Raw genomic sequence first — 21099 nt, forward strand, 5'->3', positions numbered from 1 at the left:
GGGGGTCCCGGCGTCCTGCCTCCGGGCGGGCGGGGCGGGGCCGGCCCCGCCGCCGGGCTGGGGCCTGCTGCCGGCGAGGGGGCAGCGGCCGCGGGGCCGCCCCGAGCCCCCGGCGGAGGCGGGGGGGAGGGAAGCGGGAGCAGGCGGCGCCCGCAGCGGGGTCATCGCCGGGCCGTCGCACACCGAGCGCAGCCGGTCCTCGCGTCAGCGGCGCGGAGCAGAAACGGGGCTGGGAAAACGCATTCCCTCTCGAGTGGGTTGAACAGACATAAACAGGACGAGGCCCCGAGCGGGGCTGACGGCAGAGCCCGGCCGAAACCGGGACCGAGCGCCGAGGAGCGTCGCCTGCCGCGGCCGGGGCACCCTCAGGCCCGGCGTGCCGCCCGCTGGAGCGGACGGGGACGGACGGCAGCCTGCGGCCCGAACAGCGCCCGCGCCCGGCCCTCGAAGGCCGACACCGTCCGCTTCGCCACCTCGTCCAGAAACAGGCTGGCCAGCCGGGCGTGCGGCGCCGACCTGAACTCGAAGGAGACCTGGCAGGGAGCGGGGAGGCGCTGGGGGGGGCTCACGGCAGGCGGGCAGGCAGCCCCCCCACCAGCCGGTGCTGCCTGCGGCCCCGCCTGCCCGCGCAGGCCCCGTGCAGGGGGAGGCGCTCACCGAGAAGTCCAGCGAGCAGGCGTCCGTCCGTCCGTCCGGGCAGCCCTGGCCCGAACCGCCACAGCGTCTCCAGGTGCCTGAAGAGGCGGCAGTCCCGGCTGGCGGCCTGCGGCAGGGAGACGGCGCTGGGGCCGGGGCGGCACGACCCGGCGCCGCTCGGGAGGCCGCTCTGCTCCCGAAGCGTGCGAGGCCCGGCCCCGCCCCGCGTGTCCGGCAGGCTGGGATGGCCCCAGCGCCCCGCGTCCCCCCCCCAGCGCCCCGCTTCACGGAGCTGCTGGGGTCCCCGGCTCCCCGGGCGCAGCCCGACGCCCCCCACCCCTGCAGGACCCGCGGCTCCCCAGTCCCGCCCCGCCTACCCGGATCCGCCGGGAGCCCAGGAAGACCTCGGAGCCGTAGCGCTCCAGGAAGGGCGGGAAGCCGACCTCGAGCTCTGCCCGCAGCACCTGCCCGCGGCGGGAGAGCACGGCCGAGCGGCTGCACCAGGGCACGAAGAGCCGGTACTCCCCCACGTTGGCCACCAGCTCGTACATCTGCTCCGCCGAGTACCTGGGCCGGAGGCGCCGGCCAGGGCGGGGGTCAGCGCTGGGGCCGGGGACCGCGCAGCCCGGCCGATGCCCCCGCCGGGGCCGGCGGCAGCGCTCACCCCAGGACCCGCCGCTCCCAGTGCCCGCTGGGGCCGGTGCCCACCGGGATCAGAAACGGCCGCGCTGGCTGCACCGGCGGGGAACGGGGGATGCCGAGACACCTGGAGGGGCGAGGGGTCAGGGAGCCGGCTCCCCCGCACCGCGGCACACCGGTGCGGCGGCACACCGGTACGGTACCGCCCCGGCCCGGCCCCGCGCCGTCTCACCGGGAGGCGGCCCCGCCGCCCGCCGCCGCCCGCAGCGCCCCGAGCAGCGTCCACCCGCGCCCGGCCATGGCTCGGCTCTGCCCCGCCGGTGCGGGGGCGGGACGGTCTCGTGCTCCCGGTGACATCACGGGGGGGGGCGCCGGGGGCGGCACCGGCCGCGCCACCCGCCGCCCACGGGACGGACCCGGCGGCACCGTGCGGGCCCCCGGCCGTGGGGAGCCCCGGCGGCACCGAGTGCCTCGGCGGCTGCGGCCCCGCTGCCGGCGGCGGTCGGGGAGAGGGAGGCAAGAGGGGGACGGCCCCGGGCCCCCCCCGGACCCCAGAGCCGGGGGCGATGCCCCACAGCAGGAGCCGGGCAGGGGATGGGGGCCCCAGAGCTGGGGCAGGGTTCAGCCCCCTGCGAGGGTGGGCTGGGGGGTACGGGGTGTACTGGGGGGTACGGGGGACAGGACCAGCACACGGGCACGCACAGGGGGAGAAGCCTCTTTACTGTCGTACAGGGAGGTCCAGGCACCAGCGCAGGCTCGGCCCTGTGGCCCGAGGAGCCGCTGCAGTGTCCCCCCTCTCACCAGGGGACACCAGGACACCCCCGGCCCCTCCACAGGGCTGGACGTGGCGGGTGGGTCCGGCCCCCACGCTGCGCGCTCCTCCCCGGCACGGCTGGCTCACTGACGGCACGTGATGCCAGGACACGGACCCTCGCCTCCCGTCCCGCCGGTGCGGGATCCGCAGGGTCGGCGCGCGACGGTCGAGAGGAGCGTGACCCCCTCACAGGCTGTGCTCCTGGCTCAGACGCTGCTGCAGGAGGGCCCAGGCCTTCTCCACCTGCCGGAGAACCCACATGGGGTGGCACCTCAGAGCCCACGGCCAAGCCAGGGACAAGGCGAGCGGCACCACGGCAGGGGCAGGGGCAGGAGCGTCACACAAGGGTCCCACGCTTCCTGTCCCTTCCCTGCTGCGTTTACATCCCCAAATTCATCCCTCGTGGCCGTGCCCAGAGGCAGCCTCGATGGTGAGCCGCATGCCCAGACACACCATGCGTGACCCGGGCACAGCACTGAGCCCTCCGGTCCCCGTCGTGGTCGCCCGCCTCCCCCTTCGCCACCCACAACAGACCCCAGGGCTGCAGCCGGCCCGGGGCTCACCTGCTTGCGGGTGATGTCTGGCTCCCAGAGCGTGCAGAGCACCACCTGCGACTGCTCCACCCTTTGGCTGTTGGTCATCTGGCTCTGCAGCCGGCTGCGAGCAGCCTCCTCGCTCAGCCCGTCCCTGGCCATGACGCGCTTCACAGCCTGGCAGGACCAGGGGGGACACTCAGGCGCTCGGCGCGGAAGCAGAGAACCAGCCCCAGCAGCAAGCGACGGGCCAAGGGGCATCGCCCACCTCCTCCTCCGGGATGATGGCCGTCCACACCTCATGGACCATGTCTTGCCAGCCAGCCTCCAGCAGCACGGCAGCGTCCAGCACGCACACGGCCTTTCCTATGGAACGAGGCCATTCCTCATTACCTGGCAATCGCAAGGCAGCGCGACTGCTCCCAGGGTCCAACCCAGCCAGTCCACTTATGCTCCCGGAGTCACGCCTTCCTGCAGACTGGCAGCACAGACCCTTTACTGCTGAGCCAAAGAACCTCATGTGGAAAAGAGAGCAGCAGGCAGAGGCTGTGTTTGCTTAAAGGGCATACCTGGGATGGCAGGTCTACCAGGCACGGCAAGCCAATGCCTTCAGCCAAATGCCTATTGAGCTACTAACAGCATCTCCCAAGAGCTGGAAAAATTCTGCTCCCAGAAGGAATACACACCATGCTCACTGCTGGGGCACTACACCAAAAATGAACTTGAAGTCACATGGGAAAGAGAAAGCAACCTCTACGCTCCTTCAGAGTAGGAAGCTTGAGGTAAGCCTGTCCCAGCTGCTGGCCCAGCTGAGCGGAGGGGTTTGCTCAGAGATGTGCTGGTGAAAATCCTCAGCAAGCTGCCCAGCAGAGAAGAGGGGGTTCTGAGCATGGAAAATACTCACGGTGCTGCCAAAAGCAACAGATTCCCGGGACCCCGGGGTTGTGGTGTGCTGCACAAGACCATGCCCCCAACTCCCACCTTTGTGCTGTGATGGGAGCTGCCCCAGTTACCTTGAGCATCTGCCTCCCCGATCTGCTCCTTGACCATCCGGGCCATCTCAGGCCACACAATGTCCGTGAGACTCTTCAGCCGCTCCTAGGAAGGACCGCAACAGGATTTGGTTACTTGCCCTCAGAACCCCTGGGCAGCCAACAAGGGGATCACTGGTGGCAGCAGCAGTCACAGAGGGTGCCCAAAAAGAACCGGCTAAAGCATGGGGGATGGACCCGGCCCATCGCCTGCTTGCTAAGCGCAAGGAAGGAAAGCTTCCACGCTGGCCAGAGGCTCCCATGCCTGCTGACGGGGTCGAAGCTCTTTTTCCTATTATTTTCCTTGCCCTGCCAGGCACAGCAGAACCTCGGTCTCTGCTGCAAGAGGCGGTTTGCAAAGACCCTCTTGGCAGCACCCACGTGAGCCCTGTCCATCGCGGGGGAACCCCTCGAGCTGCCTTCACGCTTGGGCTGGGGCAGCCCGCAGGACCTGAGCGAAAGGTTGAGCACTGGCCCGGCCAACAAAGCCAGGCGCAGAGGGTCAGGTTCGGCTGCCGCGCCACCGAGCCCCACTGGGTACAAGCCCAAACCACGCAAGGGTCAGAGAGCACCGGCTCTGCGTACGTCAGGGCTGTTGCTCTGCGCTGGGTGAAGGACAAGTGTGGGACAGAGGGGACGGGGATGGGGACGGGGAGGCAGCAGCAGCTGCCGGGGCGAGAGGAGCGTGTCCAGCACGGCTGCCTGCTCGGCTACAGAGACAGGATCTCTGTGTCCTGCCCTGTCCGTACGTCACTGCCAGAAAGTACAGTCAGGAAGGCGTCATCAGCTCAAAGGGCTGAAAAATAAGAAGCCTCAGCACAGACAGAGAGCTCCCTGCTCACGAGATTAAATATTGACAGTCTCTGTGGTGCTTTTACCTGGTTTCCAAACACTTTGGCCCCAAGGACTTTCCTGTTAATCGTCCCATCTTCATTCAAGATGTCTGCAAGACAGAAGCAGAACAGGCTTGGCAGGAATGAATCCAACTCACTTCCCTGCGGCAAGCCTAGGTCAGAGGGAAAGGATTTCAGCACGGGGCTCTCAAAGGGACCCAGAAAGGAGCTGTAGGACCTGACCTTCACCTTACTCTGGGAAAAGGACAGGGAAGAGCTTTTCCTCGACAAACGTCAGCGTGGTTTAGCCTTCCACACCAGCCGGTTTACAGTAGCTCTGACATGGGACGCGCAAGCCGTGGGGCAGGCAGCGGTTTGCCCTGCTCAGGCCCAACCATCACCGACTCAGCTAGGGCCCCATCTGGGTGGTGTGGAGCCCAAAAGCCACGGGGAGGGAGGGGAGCGCAGGCCAGGACAGCTCCCTGGGACGGGAGGATGATGGCACACCCCTCCCTCCTCTTCCTCCTCCCAGTCTTCCCCGCAGCCTTCAGCGACCCTACCTGTCCCAAAGGCCGCCACCACCTGCTCGTAGGCAGGGCCACCGGGGACATAGACGGCATGGCCCAGCTTGTCAGCGTCGATGAGGAACGCTCCCAGATGCCCCAGAATTTTGGCGATGGAGGTCTTCCCACTCCCGGTTCCTCCAGTCAGGCCGATCACGTACGGGCGCGAAGGCAAGGCAGGGTCTTGCTAAGGGAAGGAGGAAAGCTGTTGCCAGCAGACGGAGGACACGGGCTCTGCTGGAGAAGGATCCCGACCACCTGGCCTGGAGATGGGCATGAAAGGTCCTGGCCCTGCAGAGCAGGAGCCTGCTCCTGCCAGGGGCCAGTACAGGCGGCAGGCAGGCAGCCCTCCGAAATTTGTCCCCCTGCAGCAGGGGGATGAGCTGGCTCTTCAGCTCCCGAGGCTGCCACCCCTCCTCCCGGGCACGCTGTTCCCATCGCAGCCCGCGGCTCTCCAAGCGCCCCCCCCCTCACCCGCGGGGGCCGCAGCAGCGTCCCCAGCAGCCTGTGCCGGAGGCTGGAGGAGCTGATCTTCTCCTCCTCGTTCTGACTGTGGTCGGGGTCCTTCATCAACAGGATCTCATAGAGAGCCAGCTCGGGGAGCCCCTGCCAAGAGAAGAGAGCCCCGAGGGCCGTCAGCTGTGGGCACAGCGGAGGGAAGGGGGCTCAGCGGGAGGTCAAGGCCTGAACGAAGCAGCACAAACAAGGCTGCGGCCGCCCCCAGCGTCCCCGCAGGGCAGCTCCGTTCCCGCGAGGGGCACGTTCCCGGCAGCCGAGAGGGAAAGGGAGCCCACAGAGCTGCCCGTCTGACCCCCACCCTCCGCGCACGCGGGGCCGGCGGCGCTGCCCAGGGTCGTGCCGCACGCAGAGGCTGCTGCGCCACCCTTGGGGCACACGTGGCTGCGGAGAGCTCGGCGCAAAGCACCCATCTACGGGGTGCCGGCAGACGCGTGCGCTGGCATCCTGCCCTCGAGCCCGGGCTGTGGCACGCTGGGGCACCGAACAGCCGTGGCTGCTCACCGAGACCCGATTTGCCCACAGCCAGCGGCAGGCAGGGGCGAGGTGGGGGGGGGGGGAAGGGGCAGCCCACCGGGTTCCTGCACGGGCATTACATTTTCGAGTCTCTTCTTGTTCACGGCCTCCCCTCCCCTGCGGGTCTCCTCGCTGACCACCAAGCACTGCAGGTCGGGGTCCGTGATCGAGGGGCCATAGGGGTCGACCAGAGGCACGATGTCGTAACGCAGCGAGGGCTGCACGTCCTCCAGGAACTCGCGCAGCTTTGCCGCTCGCAGCTCATACGGCTCGATCAGCTCCATCAGGACCTTGTCTGCCGGGCGCCAGGAGGGTGGAGAAGCAAGAGAGCGTCCGTTTAACAACGCGCAGCTCCCGGTGAAGCAGCGGAGAGCGATGGAAAAGCAAAACCGGGAGATGGAGACAAAACCCGTCCGTGACTCTGGGAGGCTGCCTCCTCCGGCTCCCCTCGCCCCCGCCGCACCCCCGGCTCCCCGTCTGCGTGCCTCGCTCGCTGGCGCGGACGGGTCGCCGGGTCCCCACCGTCACCCCGCCCGGACAGCGCCGCCCGGGCGCCGTGGGTGCACGGCCGCCGGGACCCCACGCACCACGGGGCCCCCCGACCGCGGCACCGGCCCCTCGCACCGCCCCGTCCCGGTCAGCGCCGGGCTGAGCCCGCGGCCCCACGCCGGCAGCAAGGGCCGGCCGCCCGCAGCTCCCCCCCCCCCCCCCGCCCCAGCACGGGGCCGCCCGCCCCGGGACTCACGGCGGAGCAGGTCGCCATCGGCCACCCCGGCCAGGAGCCGCTGCCGGGCCAGGAGGCAGCAGGCGCTGAGCAGGAAGCGGTGGGCGCCGTGGAGGCGGTCGAAGGTGCCGCCGACCGCCACGTCGGAGAAGTCGGGAAGCGCCGCGTCGGGGTCCTCGGGGCCCCCCTCGGGGCCCCCCCCGGGTTCCCCCCCGGGCTCCTCGGGGCCGCCCAGCAGCAGGGCGGGCAGGCGCGGGGGGCAGCCGTAGGCGGCGGCGGCCAGGTGCTGCAGGCCGAGCTCCACCGGCCCCGGCGGCCCCGGCGCCTCGGCGGCGGCGGCCAGCAGGACGCGGGGCGGCCGGGCCAGGCGGCGGCCGGGGCCCAGCAGGACGCGCAGGTCCAGGCCCCGCTGCGCCGCCGCCGCCGCGTAGAGCGCGGCCAGGGCGCGGAGCAGCGCGGGGCAGGCGGGCGGCGCGGCGGGGCGCGGCGCGGGGGCGGCCAGGCGCAGCCCCGGCTGCAGGTGCACGTACAGCGGCCCCGCCACCACCCCCGCCGCCGCCGCCAGCGCCGCCGCCGCCCGCCGGGGCAGCGCGCCCAGCGGCGCCGTCAGCACCAGCAGCCCCGAGCCGAAGGGCGGCATGGCCCCGCCGGAAGCCGCCGCCGCCGCCCCAGGAGGCCCCGCGGGCCGGGGCCCGGCGTCGGTGCCCGGCAGCGGGGGAGGGAGGCGGCGGGGCGCGCCGGGGCGGGCGAGCGAGCGTCGGGACCGGGCTCCGCCCGCGGAGGGAGGAGACGGACAGGCCCGGCCCCCCCCGCCCGCGGCACCGGGCACGGCCCCCGTCGCGGTCCCCGCCGGCCCCGCGGGGCGCGGCCGGATGCCGGGGACCCGCCGCGCGGGGCGGCGGGGGCATCCCCCGGGGACCGGGCTGAACCCCCGCCAGCCCCCGGGCAGGGCTGCTGGGCGAGGGGCTGCGGCGAGAGGGACGGAGCCGGGAGCCGTGCGGCTGCAAAGGGCTTTATTGGCGACGCGGTGGGGCCGAGGCCCCCGGCCGGGACGGGCGCCGCAGGGCCAGGGGGCCGCCCCGCAGGGCCAGGGGGCCGCCCCGCAGCGCGGCTCCCCCGGCAGCCCCGCTCAGGGCCGGTCTCCGCCGGCCTCGCCGCGGCCGAACACGAAGTCGTGCATGGCCCGGACGTACGCCGAGCCGTCGGGGCTGGCCAGCCTCAGGCGCGAGAGCGGGGCGAAGAGCTGGGTGGTGACGCAGCGCAGGGGAGGGCGGGGGGTGCCGATGGCCTCCAGGAACACCTGGCACGGCAGAGGGGTCGGACCCGTCCCCGGCACAGCCGCAGGGCCGGGGCCTCACGGCCACCCCCGGGCACAGACCCCGTCCAGACCCCTTCACCCCCACCCCGCAGGGACTGACCTGCAGGACCTCCTCCACCTCCTGGGCCACGTCGTGGAAGAGGCTCTGGCAGTGCCGCAGGTACCGGCGGTAGAGGCCCTGCGTCTCGGCGTCCAGGCCCTGCAGCTCGCTGCCCTCGGGGTCCGGGCGCTGCAGGTTGGCCAGGAAGCTGGTGTTGACGGGTCCGCACTCCACCAGCGTCAGGCTGCGGGAGGGAGCGGGGCGGCAGCTCTGAGCCGAGCGCGTGAGCCGCCGTGGTACCCCCTGCCCCGGCATCCCTCCATCCTGGCGCCTGGGGAACACGAGTGCAGCCCCCCGCGGCGCTGCTGGGACTCACTGGATGTTGAAGGGCTGCAGGACGATGGCCAGGCTCTCGCACAGCCCCTCCAGCGCAAACTTGCTGGCGCAGTACACGGAGTTGAAGGGCAGCCCTGAGGCAGAGCCGCACCCTGAGCACCGGGTCCCTTCCCTGTGGCTCCCTGTGCCGCAGGGTGCCGGGGGTCCCACCGCAGCAGGGCCAGGTCCCACCTTGCAGCCCCCCGATGCTGCTGGAGACGATGATCCGCCCGGCCCTGTGGCGCTTCATGGTGGGCAGGAACGCCTGGATGGTGCGGACGGCCCCGAAGAGGTTCACATCGAAGACGGTCTTCATGGCTTGGTCGGAGCAGGTCTCCAGGGGGCCCATCAGTCCCACCCCCGCGTTGCAGACTGCCGGGCACAGTGCTGGTGAGCTGGGCACCGCGCCCCCCTGCCCGCTCCCCAGCACCATCGAGGTGCCGGAAGACCGGAATGTGGTGGCCCTTCCCTGCTGATGGGCCAGCGACCCTCCGCACCCCCAAACCCAGCTCCTGCACCCCTGCCCCGCTGAACAGGTCCCATCCCAGCCCCAGGACTGCCAGCACCTCCTGTGATTTGGCATCTGCTCCCAGCGCCCCAGGGAGGGTCGGCGACCCCAGAGAGGTCCCCCCGGCCACCCCGGGGAGGGGAGGGACACTGGGAAGAGCCGTACCCAGCACGTCCAGCCGCTGCCCCTGCACTTGCTGCACGGCGGCTGCCAGCGAGCACGAGTTGGTGACGTCAAGCTGCAGGACCTCCAGCGTGTCGGGGCAGCAGCCCCCCAGGCGCTCCAGCAGCCGCTCGCCCTTGGCCAGGTCGCGCATGGTGGCGTACACTGCAGGAGAGCGCAGCCGCTGGCAGCGGTGCCGCTGAGCTGCCCAGCCGGCACCGGCCCCAGCCCACCCCCGGGCACAAGGCACTGCCTGGCCTGGCTCGGGAGACCCCGGGGGTGCCGGTCCCCCTGGCGCAGCGTCACCCCTTTACCTTTGAACCTGCGAGCAGCGTCGGCCGCCAGACGCGCGGCCAGCCCCAGGCCGATGCCCGAGGAGCAGCCCGTGATCAGCACCGTGGTTTTCTCCATGGGCAGGCAGTGCCGGCTGAGGGGGCCGCACCGTTTAAAAGGGCTGGGAGGGGGGTCCCCCCGCCCCATGCCATGTTGTGTCTGCCGTCTTATCTCAAGGCCCCTCCACCCGCCTCCCCGCCCGCGCTCGGGGCTCCCTGCGCCTTGATGCTCACACAGCTGCTGCGATAAAGACCCCACGGAGCCAGGACCCCCCCGCGGGAAGAGGGTCTGGGGCACAAGGGGAGCCGCAGCCCTGGGGGTTGGCACCAGCCGGGGCCAGCCCCAACCGCACCGTGCCGTGCCAGGCACCCCAGCTGCCGGCACGCATCTGGCAGCGAGTTTTTCCTGCTATGCAGGCTCGGGGGCCGAGTGCTGCTCCCCTGCCCCTCGTTTCACTCAAGTCCCACGCTGGGGAGAGGAGATGAACACACACGGGAGAAAAGACCGCTCAGCATCCAAGCCTTTAATTGCTCCACAGGCTGGCAGCACCGCGGCCGGGCTCTGCCTGAGCCCCAGCTGGGGGGGGGGGAAGGCCCAGAAAACGCCGTCCCGGGGAGCACGGCCCCAGCGTCACCGCGAAAACTCTGCAAAGCCTCTTTTGATACAAAAGGCACCAAGCGTGGCCGGGGCCGTGCAGCGGTGGGGGCCCCGCAGGCACAGGGGTCCCCAGGGCAGGCAGCCACCCGATTGCAGGGAGGCCCAGGACCACACCAGGGGTGAGGCAGGTTCCCCGCTTCCCCTTGGGGCGGGGGCTGCTCTGCCCCTCCGCTGCCACCTCCCTGGCTGCTTCTCCATCACCGCTCCCGCCAGCCAGCCAGGGCCCCGTGGCAGGGACATGTGTGCCCTGTCCCTCCGTCCCTCTGCACAGCCCCAGCTCCCGCTGATCTTCCAGCTGCAAGTGCCGGAGCAGCAGCGCCCTTACCCTGGGCCCTCGCCTCCGGGCTCGTGCCTGGGGCAGCTCAGCTTTCTGGGGACAGGCTCGGGGCAGCCAGGCTGGGCCGGCAGGGCTGAGTGCAGGGCACGGTGCAGGATGGGTCCCTGGGGCAGAGCCTGTCCCGCGTCTGGCTGCCAGCCCCCCTCGGGGCACGTCCTGCCCACGCGGGGCGGACGGGGGATCCAGGCTGGCTGGGGGCCACCGGGGCTCTGCACTTTCATTCCAGCATCGCCGGGAGACAGCAGTCAGGCCAGGAACTGCGGGAGCCTGGAGGGGGAAGGGCGCAGGGTCCCTGCCCTCCCTCCCGGGGGAGGCTCCGGAAGCACGGCCCGAAGTCACGCCGGCCCAGCCCGGCTGCGCTGCAGGGCACTGGGGTAGTATTTGAGGAACAGCTTCCTGGAGATCTCCAGCGTGTCCCCAGCCGGCACGGCCGGGTAGCGCTTCTTGTTGTAGACGAAGCCTCTCTCCACCTGGAAGACAGCCTGGTTGAACTGGTCCTGGTGGAAGGGGCTGCCCGAGTTGAGGCTCTCCACCAGCGCAGAGACAAAGAGGCCCCAGCGCACGCCATAGTAGTCCAGCACCAGCCCCCCCAGCTGCTTGTTGGCGTAGTCCAGGATGTTCCCGCTGGGCCCCCAGAGCGTCACCTGGTTCCGGGCGTTCAGCTCGTACTGCTCGGCCTCCTGGTCGCTGGTGGCCATGGCACGGGCGCTCTCCAGCCAGCGGCCCAGCAGGAAGAGGCTGTGGCTGGAGAGGAGACTGTCCAGCTCCGGCAGCAGGTCGTAGACCAGCACACCGCCGGCCGTCAGCAGCTCCAGCAGCGCGTGGCTCTGGAAGGCCTGGCGGATGCTCAGGTAGTAGTCGCTCACGAGCTGCTGAGCCGCCTGCCGCGTGACGTCCACCAGGTCGTAGCGGAAGGTGGGGCTGGAGCCCAGCTCCGCACCGGCACTCAGCAGCAGGCGCCAGGCCTCATACACATCGCTGGCGTTGTACCACAGCTCCGTGTCCATGCGCAGGGAGGGCCGGCGTACCAGCGGGCTGCGGTTGTGGTTGACGCAGACCCCGGTGCAGTTGTACACGCTGCGGAGGAGCAGCCGCCAGGCACTGGCCGCGGCGGCATTTGGGGCGCCGTAGCGGCGCTCGGCATAGCGGGTCACCCAGCTGGGGAGGTCGAGGGGCTCCTGGCGCCAGCCCAGCTCGTTCATCAGCTCGTACACCATGTCGTTCTGCTCGATGCCCTCGGGCACCAGCCCGGTGCCCACCATGGTGGAGTTGGGGAAGCAGCGAGCCGCGAAGGGGCCGTGGTTGATGGCCTCCACGGTGCCAAAGAGGCCGTGATTGCCCCCAAAGTTGTGCAGCATGCACCAGATGAAGGGCTGCCCGTAGAAGGACTCCGTCCACTGGTAGACAGGCTTGGACTCGGCAAAGAGGTCGAGAACAATCATCCTACCGAGGGGCACGCCACGCAGCAGGGCCCGCACCTGCGCTGGCTGCCAGAAGTCCGGCTGGTGCTGGAAGAGCCAGCCCTGCATCAGCCACAGCGCCTCGGGGTCGGCTGGGGACAGAGGTGCACGGGGTGAGGCTCCCCTCTGGGCAGGCCCCGCCGGCGCAGCCGCCATGCTCCCAGCACAGTGGGCGTCCTGGGATGCCCCGGGGCCACCAACTGCCCTTCTTAGAGGGGGCTTTGAAGGTCTGGCACCCCCAGCCGCTTCCCTCCACCCCAGCCCCTTGGCCCCCAGCTCTCCCTGCCCAGAGCCCCGTGGCCGGGCCAGCACTGCACACTGACCCACCTCCCGTCATCGACCTGAAAACGGCATTGCTGACCCTCGAGAGGTAGGCAGGGTCAGAGGACAGGGGCATCATCTCGTTGAAGGTGTCGGCGCTATAGATGTGGTCTGTGCCGAACTCCTTGATCAGCTCCTTCAGGAAGAGGGTCCCAATCACCTGGAACATGGGGTCCTCCGGGTCCAGCAGGTAGGTACACGAGTAGGTGCAGTCGAAGTGGCTCCAGCCCCCAAGGCGAGTGGCATTCACACGTGGGAAGACCCTGCACCGGAGGGCAGAGACGGGGATCAGGATCAGGACAGGACCACCACGCCCCTGCGGGGAGAGGGCGGCCCCCCGGGGAAGCCGGCACGGGCACAGGAGGGCCGGGAGCTGCGTTGGCCCCGGGAGTGCCCTGTGCAGCTGGCGCTGGCCAGAGGGGGGACCCCAGGCAGGGCCCAGGGCTGCCATGCCGGGGAGGGAGCTGCAGCCAGGGCTGATCTGCCCTGTGGGGTCCGTGAGCGTGTGGGGCCGCACCTACCGAAGAACCCCCTGGGGCACGTGGCCCGCGAAGGCTGGCAGCACCGTGATTATCCCCAGCGAGCGCATCCTCTCCACGATCCGGTACTGGGAGAGAGAAGGAGGGAGGGAGCGGGAGGAGAGGAGCACCCACCTCCCCACGAGGGGCCCCTGGGTGCTGGTGGAGCCTGGGGAAGGGAGGGGCGGCCCCCGAGCCTCCGTGAGCGCTGTCTCGGCCCCGAGGAGCAGGGCAGGGGGTCGCATGGGTCTGCCCTGGGTGGGCAGGCAGCCCCGGTGCCCCCGGTACCTGCAGGTAAAGCTGTTTGAGGTGCCAGGCCGGCGGCAGCGGCCCTGCCCAGCCGTGGAGGTTCCCCATCCGGTTCCAGGCCAGGAACGCTGGCCCCGTGAAGTATGCGTCGATCTCGGACTGGTTCAGCCCCAGGGAGCGGTACACCTGCGCAGGGCGGTGGAGGCTCAGCCAGCCCCGCGGCCGCCCCGCTGCCCTGCCCGGTCCCGTGGGCCCCGATACTCAACCCGCTGCCAGGCCACCTCCTGCCCCACGAAGGCCAGCGCCAGGTTGATGCCGCTGAGCGCCATCCAGTCGATCTCCCGCTCCCAGCGCGCCCAGTCCCACCAGACGTAGGAGTAGCTCTGGGTGCAGGCGTTCTGGTAGTAGCGGTACCTGGGGGGAGCGGGCGGGCGGCTGAGGGCTGGGCCCCCCCCGTTCCCGGCCCCGTTCCCGGCCCCGTTCCCGTTACGTAAGGGCGCCTTGTCCCGGGCTAACGAGGCGTGAGCAGCGCCCGGCCCCGCGCCCGGAGCCCAGCCCGCCCCCGCGGGACGGGACGGCCCCGGCGGGACCCCACGGCCCCGTTACCTGCCGGGGGCGGAGGCGCGGATCTCGGCCCGCAGCCGCGGCAGCGGGTCGGGCAGGCGGAGCTGCGCCCCGGACCAGGAGAGGTGGCAGCCGCAGAAGTCGCGCAGGTAGCGGTACAGGCCGGCGGCCGCCGCCACGCCGCTGGAGCCCGTCACGGCCACGGCCACGGCCGCGCCGGGCGGCGAGCGCAGCCGGTACGTGTCGGGCCCGCCCGCCGCCAGCGCCGCCTCCACCGACAGGGCCACGGCGGCGGCCCGCGGGCCCAGCAGGCGCCGCGCCAGCGCCCGCACCGCCGCCTCCTGCCCCGCGTCCCCCGCGCCCGCCCGCGGCGCCGCCAGCAGCGGCGGCAGCGGCGGCAGCAGCAGCAGCAGCAGTGGCAGCAGCGGCAGCAGCGGCAGTGGCGGCAGCAGCGACAGCCCCCGCCGCGCCGCCATCGCCGCTCCCTGCCCCAGCGCCGCCGCGCTCCGCCAATCCGCGCCGCCGGCCGCGGGGCGGAGCCGCCGCCCGCCAATGGAGAGAGCGCGGTGGGCGGGGTTGGGCGGGGCCGAGCCGGTACCGGGAGCGGAGCGGGGCGGGGCGGGCGGTACCGGTTCCGCGGGCGGGTCCCGGCCCCCCCGGCCCCCCGACCCAGCACCCGGAGCGGGGGGGACGGGCCGGGCCGCAGCGGGCAGGGCCGGCCCCGGCAGCCTGGACGGGCGGGGCTGGGGCTGGAGGCAGGCGCTGCCTGTGCCCCGGGACCACCGCGGTCCCTTCCCCGCCCGCTCTGGGTGCCCGGGCAGGGGCCGGGCCGGGGTGGCGGGGCCGGAGCTGCAGCTCCTGCCTGGGGCAGCGGGGTCCCCCGCGAGGAGCAGGAGCCGCCGGGGCTGCCCGGCCGGGGCGGGGCGCAGGGGCCGGGGCGGGCACCCGTGGCTTCTTATCACGTTTTCCACCCGCGACGGCTCCGCACCCGAGGGGCGAGCCGGGTCGCGGCGGTCCCGGAGCATCCGCCAGCCCGGGGGAGCGGCGCTGCCCGGCTCCAGGCTCCCGGGATCGACCGAGACCCGCTCCGGGGCTGCGCCCACCGGGGCCGCCTCAGCCCCCCCGCAGCCCCCGGGCCGGCGCCGCTCCGGTCTGGAGGGGGCGCTGCGAGACCGGGCAGCGGGGGCCGCGCCGGGCTCCGGGGCCGCGGCCGGTGCCCCGGGGCGGGGGGGGGAGGCCCGGCTGCCCCCAGCAGCGTCCGGAGCAGCCCGGGACCCGGCCCAAGCCCCCGGCCCAAGCCCCCGCCCCGGCTGCCCTTCACCCCCCCCCCGCCCCGGGGCGCAGGCAGGTGGGTGCTCGGCGCCTCGAAGGGCCCTGCCCTTGCTGCCGGGGGAGGCGGGTGGGCGCAGAGCCCCGGGGAGCCGGGGGAGGAACCCCGAGGGGAGGCTGCGCCCCGGCCCCGCTGCGCACCCGCCGCCGTCGCAGCCAGCAGCTGGTTTGCACCCTGGGGCCCAGCGCGGGTGCAGCAGGGGCTGCCCCGGCAGCCGGGCCCCGCGCCCGCCCTCCCTCAGCGGAGGCCGGGATCGTGCAGGCGGTGCTGCCTGCTGCGGGGGGGGCTCGGGGCAGCGCCAGGGCAGGGAGAGCGGGCCCCAGCCAGGGAAACGGCGAAGGGCAGCGGGAGGGGTCCCGCGCAGAGCGGTCCCTGAGCGGGCCAGGCCCCCGCACAGAGCTGCTGGGGGGGGGGGGGCACAAATGTGAGCCCCTCCAGGGACCGGGGGCAGGGGCTTCCCCAGGTTGTGCAGGGTCTCTCTCGGCTCCAGGACCGCTTCGTGGGCACCTCCCAGGACAGAGCCTGGCCGCGAGGGACAGCCGTGCCACCTCCTTCGGTGCAGAAGGGAAGGACGAGCTCCGGGCTGCTCCGCAGCAGGGCCGAGGTTCCCCCCCAGCCCCCCGGCGCAGCCCGCGGAGGGGCCGGGGTCCTGCGCTGCCGGCCAGCAGCAAGGGCTGCCCGTGGGGCCCCAGAGCTGCGAAAGCGGCCAAGCAGAGCCGTGGAAACGGGCAGAAATATTGTGATTGCACACGGGAGTGGTGCAAGAGAGCAGGGGAACGGGTGAAAGGGGAGAGCATCCCCTGGGCACAGCTGGCACCGGCAGCAGCGGGGGATCCGTCTCCTTATCTGAGGGGTGCGGGAGGACAAGGGGCGGGCATCCTCCGGCTGCAGGGGCAGCGCAGACCGGGTCCTCGCCCTCCCGCAGACGTTAGGAGACGGGAAACGCGCGGGGCTGCAACAACCTCAGAAACACAATCGCCAAACCTCCGCAGAAACCTCCCTTCCGCTCCTCCCGCACATGTGGAACCCCCCCCAGGCAGCTGCAGGCCCTGCAGGAAAGGCCTGAGTAAACACGTCCCTCCCGGGGGGGGGAGCGGGTCCCTGCGGCTCGGGGGGGCCGGGAGCAGGGCAGCAGCCCCGAAGGGGCAGAGCGTGTTTGCCCCAGTCCCCGTGAAAGGACATCCACAACACCCAGGTTTAATCAAGCCTTAGTTTTTCTTCCTGCATAACTGCTCTTTTCGCTCAGTTAATGGGTTTATCTGGGCAGGCAGGAGGCTCCAGGACAAAACGGCCCCTGCTGGGCCCCGGCCAACCTTTGCCCAGGATGTCAGTCGGGGCTTGATAAGCACAGAGGCATTTCAGCCGAGGCACCGTCACGCCAGCCTCATTTTACAAACCAGCTCTGCCTACCCCAGCGAGGTGGCAGGATCCCAGGGCAGGAAAGCTGAAGGCCCCAGCTCCCCCCAGGCAGCTTTTCAGGGCTCTGCCCAGCGTCGGACAGGGAAGAGGGGCTGCCCCTTCGAAGAACGCAGGGGAAGCAGAAAAGAGGCCACGCTGCTTGTTGTGCCGTTAGTTTAATTTATACAGTGACTGTCAGCAATGCATTTCACCTGGGCAGCAGGACTGGTGTCACTGCTCCACCCACAAACAAGCTTTGATTTTGTCTTTCGTTCTGCAAACACCATTGTAAACATACACCCAAGTCTACCTGTAAACACAGCGATTACCCAGAAGCTGCCCACGTGCAGCACAAGGACCCCTGTGCTCCGTGCACGCACCCATTGCAGCGTGCAGTGCACGCACACCTTTCCCATGTAATTTTAAACAGCTCTGCACTGCGTGGCATTTTCTCAATTCCAGGTTACAATAATTCTCATTATCATTCTAATCTCTTCATACACAAATACTTCAGATCCACGGTGACAATTAAACACGAGAGTTACACACAGCACTAACACACACCCCACTGCTACATCAAGTTGAGGAGGGCAAGAAATTACTCACATCTTGCACAGGAGAAAAAGCAACAGCTACCCTGGGGAAATACCACTGAGACTCCACTGTCATGGGACTGTTGTGGCAAGACTCAGCCTCTGTTGTCCCTTAAAGGGCTCTTTAGACCCTGAGCATACGTGACAACACGTCACCGGTACTTCCACCTTTGCAAAAGCTGCCTCTGCTGATGCCAAGTCTACACGGGCATTGCCGGGATGCGCCTCTAGACTCTGCAGCCTCAGGGCTTTGGCTTTAAACAAGAAACCCAGGAAGTTCCCCTGCCAGTGGTCAGTACCCGAGGTGATGGTTTGCACCGCAGCGCGTCCCTCCTCCATCTCGCCCCAGGCCACAGCAAGGCAGCCAAGCCCCCTGTGCCCAAGCCTCCTGTTCTCACCCCTGCCTCCAGAAACAAGAGGTGGACGTAGGGCTTTGCCTGGGACACGAGCGTGCAGGTGCACAGTTAAAGGAGCATCTCTTCTCCATGGAACAGCCTTTCTTGCAAAGACAAGGTGTTTCCCCATCACTCGAGCAAAGAGATCCACCACACGCTTAGCTGAGGCTGAGTCCTACCCCTCCATATTGGCTCCTCCAGTCCCAGCCAGAGTTCAAAGAGCTGAATCCCTGCACGGGATGAGACATTGTTTTTGTCAGATTAAAACACAGCACATATGGAAGCCCTGGAGGTAGGAGAAGCACGCCCTGGATTGTCAACTGCCCATTGCTTGTAATTTGTTTAAATCAGAGACACATAGGATCCACATGTAAAACTTTCTTAAAAAAAAAAAAATCTCTTCCCGAGCAGCAAGCTTTGTGCAAGCTGAAGTTATTATGCCTTTTCTCCATGTGCTTGTATGCCCACTCGGCCATAGCTGCCTTTCTCTCATACTGCCCTGATGAGCCTGCCAGGAAATTCACAACACGAGAAGGACACTATTACACACCAAACTCAGACACTTCATGCACTTAGTATTTTCAGTGGTAAACTTCAGGAATGAAGAGTTTCTTTGATCCAGTGTCACTCATTACCCGAGAATGTCAAAGCTTTTGGCTTTGAAACGCCACGGTAACACTCGAGGGTTCTGCAATAAGTTATTTTCACTATGGGAGGATTACATGCAACTCAGACACGTGGGAGAGGGCTAGCCATAAACACACGACGTTTAACGCTGCTTGAGCGCAGGGATCTTTAATCGTCAAACCTCCCCTCACGGATGATATCAAAGGAGAAAGGGAGAAACTTGAATCCAGTGCCAGTGTAGAACTTGTTCTGGAACTCAATCCTGCAAGAGGGAAGAATGTGCGTTCATTAAAAAGTCAGCTCTCAGATACGAGTTAGCAATTAGCAAGAACTCCATTAAAAGTATGATTATTAACTATAAAAAAATAAAGCTTTAAAGAGAAAAAGTGGTATTACAATGCAGCCTATCTATTGGCACAAACCCCACATTTTTGTTTGATGTTTCTGGAGTGGAGCAGAGGAGAATTGTGCAGGTACTTCGATCCCACCTCCACGGGCAATAAAAGGGCAACGAATATAGGAAGAACTCCCTAACTGTGCTATCACTTAGAAGCGCACAGCATTTCCTATAAGACCTCATTACTGAAGTTCACATTTTCGTTAGAACAAACCTCAATCGCGTGATGCTGTGCTCAGACTTCCTCCATCAGCTACTGCTGTTTATTTACTTACGCATATTTGGTTTATCCCACATGACTACTTCTGCTGAGCTAGAGATGTGCCTGTTGTCTCCAGCTGAACATTAACTTAGCCTTGTTTGCCTGCTTCCCCTAATCAACTCAGTTTAAAAAAAGAATTATTCTAGAGAACTGTCCAATGGTCAGCAACAGCCAAATCGGGAACGAAAAAAATAATCCCATGATTCAGAGTAAAAACAAGCACAGTGTTTCATGAGCCTCATGAGAAACACTTTCCATTGCGTGGTCCACTAAAAAAACCAAAGTCTCTGTAGGAATCAAGTAACAGCAAATTGTAGAGAGATTTAACACAATTCAGGAGAATTATTTTTCTGAAGCACAAAAAGGTAGACTTTAATTATTTTTTTCCAAATCAGGAATCATGGTAAACTCTAAAGCTGCTGGCATTGCAGCTGGCAAAAAGTGATTTCCCAACAGAGCTCAGGGGGGAAGCTCTCAGGAAAGCAGCTTTCTGCTGGTATCTTCTGCTGCCTGTTCATGCAGATACACAGACTTCCCTGCAGAGGAATCCCCAGGATGAGCAGGATTTTCCGTGTGGGAGGAAGGGCTCCTTGCCAACATGCTCCAGTTTTTCAGGAACCCTGATAATCTTCATAAGTATCCTGTGACTAAGTAACTATTCTGTAAGCGAAGGGAAATAAGAGGCAGAGGGTTGGGTATCTGAGTCACACAGAACCCACTGTAAATGAAATTTTAACCCTGATGATTAAGTGTTCCAGCTGGCCCTGACAACTGAAAGCTCCTTTTGGACACACTTAGTTACAACTGGCCACAACTGGATGCCTGCAGCTCGAGGAGAGGCTGTTGTAAGGTGAAAAAAATAGTCAAAAAGTTTATTTAACCAAGTATCATGGCTTAAACGTTCTGTGTGTTTTTTCTGCAATTGTCTACAGGAACACCCAGACTCCAAGGTCCTTTTTTGGTACGAGACACCACTGTTTCCAGGATCACTGGCTGTCATGTACCAGCTCTATTGCTAAACTTTGCACTGTGTGTCTCTCTCATCAGTGATGAAGTTCTGCAAAATAGTTTACTGGACAGTTAGCACTGCACTGTAAACAAACAGTCTAGAAAGCTTTCTGGCAGTCACCATTAAAGAACACCCACTCTTCAGCTTTTTTGCATTAATAATTAGCTTAAGTGTTTGTTGGACTGTAGTTATGTGGATTTTCCAACCCAACAGAGTCACAGAGTACCCACACTGTCTGGAAAACTAGGCAGCTCAGTCCTGGGGGAAGCAACCGCGAAGGCAGTTGTTGAACAGGAACCCTAACTTTCATTTAGTACAAACACAAATTCCTACTTGGTATTTGTGTTCTTAAAGGCGTGTGCCAATGCCTGGGGTCGGCTGCGATTCGGAGCGCACCTCGAAGAGGGCAGCCTACAGCACACCTTAGTCAGAAAGCGACTGGGGTGTTTGTGTAGAGATTGTTGTAGCTACTCTTCCCCAAAAAGGACAGCAGTTTCATATGTGGCACCGGGGGTCATTCCGTCCTGCGCTTACAGGAGACTGCCTTTTAGAGCAGCAGCGTGCTCTTACGGTCGCACTAAAGACAAGCTCTGGCTCATGACCTTTACAAAGAAAAATAAAATTCTGGCAAGTGGGTGGGGAGCTGGGCTTCACCACTCCCACTGCCGCCCGCTGGATGGGGAGCGGGATGCAACTCCAGCACGCCCACGCCTCTCAGAGAGCAGCACCCCTTGGGTGGCAGCGGGCCCGGAGCTCTGCCCAGGCAGAGGAGGGTCTGCCTGTCCATTCTCAGTTTACAGCCGAGAACAGCCGTCCACGAAGCACCACATAATTGCTGCTTTTTATTTATTCTGCACAGTTGTTTGACGTTGACCACATTTGTTGTGTTTGAAATCTATTTTGGTGTCCCGGCGCAGACCCACAGCACTCTCCAACTTTGCCATTCGGAACAAAACAGACATCGTGTGAGCTCCTTGCCTTCAGCTGCCCCTAATGCTGCGTGGCTGAAAACACCGCTTCGGATCCGTTTCACTGCCTCCAAGGGGCTGAGCTCATTCTGGGGATGTTTATGGATCAGTGGCAAACAGCTCAGGCAACCCACAATAAAGAAAAATCACATTTGTATCTGCCTCAAGTATGGCCACAATGAAGTGCACACACGCTGATGCTACCCCTGAGAGAGAGAACAGACTGAAACCTTTCGCAAGAGCAGATGAACGCAGTTCTCTGTGTTTGCCAAACCTATACTCATGTGTGGCCGGGACCCATGGTCTCCACGCCGGTGGACACGGACTGAGGGGTGGGAGACTGGCTGAGACACACACGTGGGTAACCAGAGCCAAGTCTGAACAATGTGGTTTGACCGCTCCAAACTCTGGAACTGAATCCCCTACATCACGATGCACATTTAGCACCAATCTCTCTCCTACAGAGCAATACA

The 21099-nt window shown here is 66.4% G+C and overlaps 5 protein-coding genes across 7 annotated transcripts in view; all 5 read right to left on the reverse strand.

Moving 5' to 3' along the window:
* Nucleotides 1-234: 234 nt before the first annotated feature.
* Nucleotides 235-1632, reverse strand: LOC140662619 (coenzyme Q-binding protein COQ10 homolog A, mitochondrial-like). Its single transcript, XM_072886187.1, is given in 6 exon segments — nt 235-533; nt 658-693; nt 695-763; nt 1014-1203; nt 1301-1502; nt 1611-1632. Coding segments are annotated over 6 exon segments (687 nt in total). The 3' UTR covers nt 235-365.
* A 342-nt stretch (nt 1633-1974) lies between these two features.
* Nucleotides 1975-7567, reverse strand: COASY (Coenzyme A synthase). The gene is made up of 9 exons (XM_072885682.1): nt 6827-7567; nt 6162-6376; nt 5524-5655; nt 5047-5236; nt 4532-4596; nt 3636-3720; nt 2891-2988; nt 2653-2799; nt 1975-2332 (listed from the first exon to the last, which is right to left on the reverse strand). Exons 1-9 carry the CDS (start codon nt 7443-7445, stop codon nt 2276-2278), a joined length of 1608 nt encoding a protein of 535 aa, XP_072741783.1. The 5' UTR covers nt 7446-7567; the 3' UTR covers nt 1975-2275.
* A 232-nt stretch (nt 7568-7799) lies between these two features.
* On the reverse strand, nt 7800-9619 carry HSD17B1 (hydroxysteroid 17-beta dehydrogenase 1). Its single transcript, XM_072885683.1, has 6 exons — nt 9523-9619; nt 9212-9373; nt 8731-8910; nt 8540-8633; nt 8224-8407; nt 7800-8105 (listed from the first exon to the last, which is right to left on the reverse strand). Exons 1-6 carry the CDS (start codon nt 9617-9619, stop codon nt 7935-7937), a joined length of 888 nt encoding a protein of 295 aa, XP_072741784.1. The 3' UTR covers nt 7800-7934.
* A 427-nt stretch (nt 9620-10046) lies between these two features.
* Nucleotides 10047-14160, reverse strand: NAGLU (N-acetyl-alpha-glucosaminidase). Its single transcript, XM_072886009.1, has 6 exons — nt 13690-14160; nt 13350-13497; nt 13123-13269; nt 12838-12923; nt 12323-12579; nt 10047-12087 (listed from the first exon to the last, which is right to left on the reverse strand). Exons 1-6 carry the CDS (start codon nt 14121-14123, stop codon nt 10871-10873), a joined length of 2289 nt encoding a protein of 762 aa, XP_072742110.1. The 5' UTR covers nt 14124-14160; the 3' UTR covers nt 10047-10870.
* Nucleotides 14161-16535: 2375 nt separating this feature from the next.
* Nucleotides 16536-21099, reverse strand: part of ATP6V0A1 (ATPase H+ transporting V0 subunit a1) — a 30906-nt gene continuing 26342 nt past the window's right edge. For all 3 annotated transcript variants that reach the window (XM_072886142.1, XM_072886141.1, XM_072886143.1), the window contains one exon: nt 16536-18252. In XM_072886142.1, the coding sequence (XP_072742243.1) occupies nt 18159-18252 (94 nt within the window). In that variant the 3' untranslated portion in view covers nt 16536-18158. The remainder of the gene's footprint in view (nt 18253-21099) is intronic.

Source organism: Ciconia boyciana, chromosome 22 (assembly GCF_034638445.1).
Source record: "Ciconia boyciana chromosome 22, ASM3463844v1, whole genome shotgun sequence".
NCBI lineage: Eukaryota > Metazoa > Chordata > Aves > Ciconiiformes > Ciconiidae > Ciconia > Ciconia boyciana.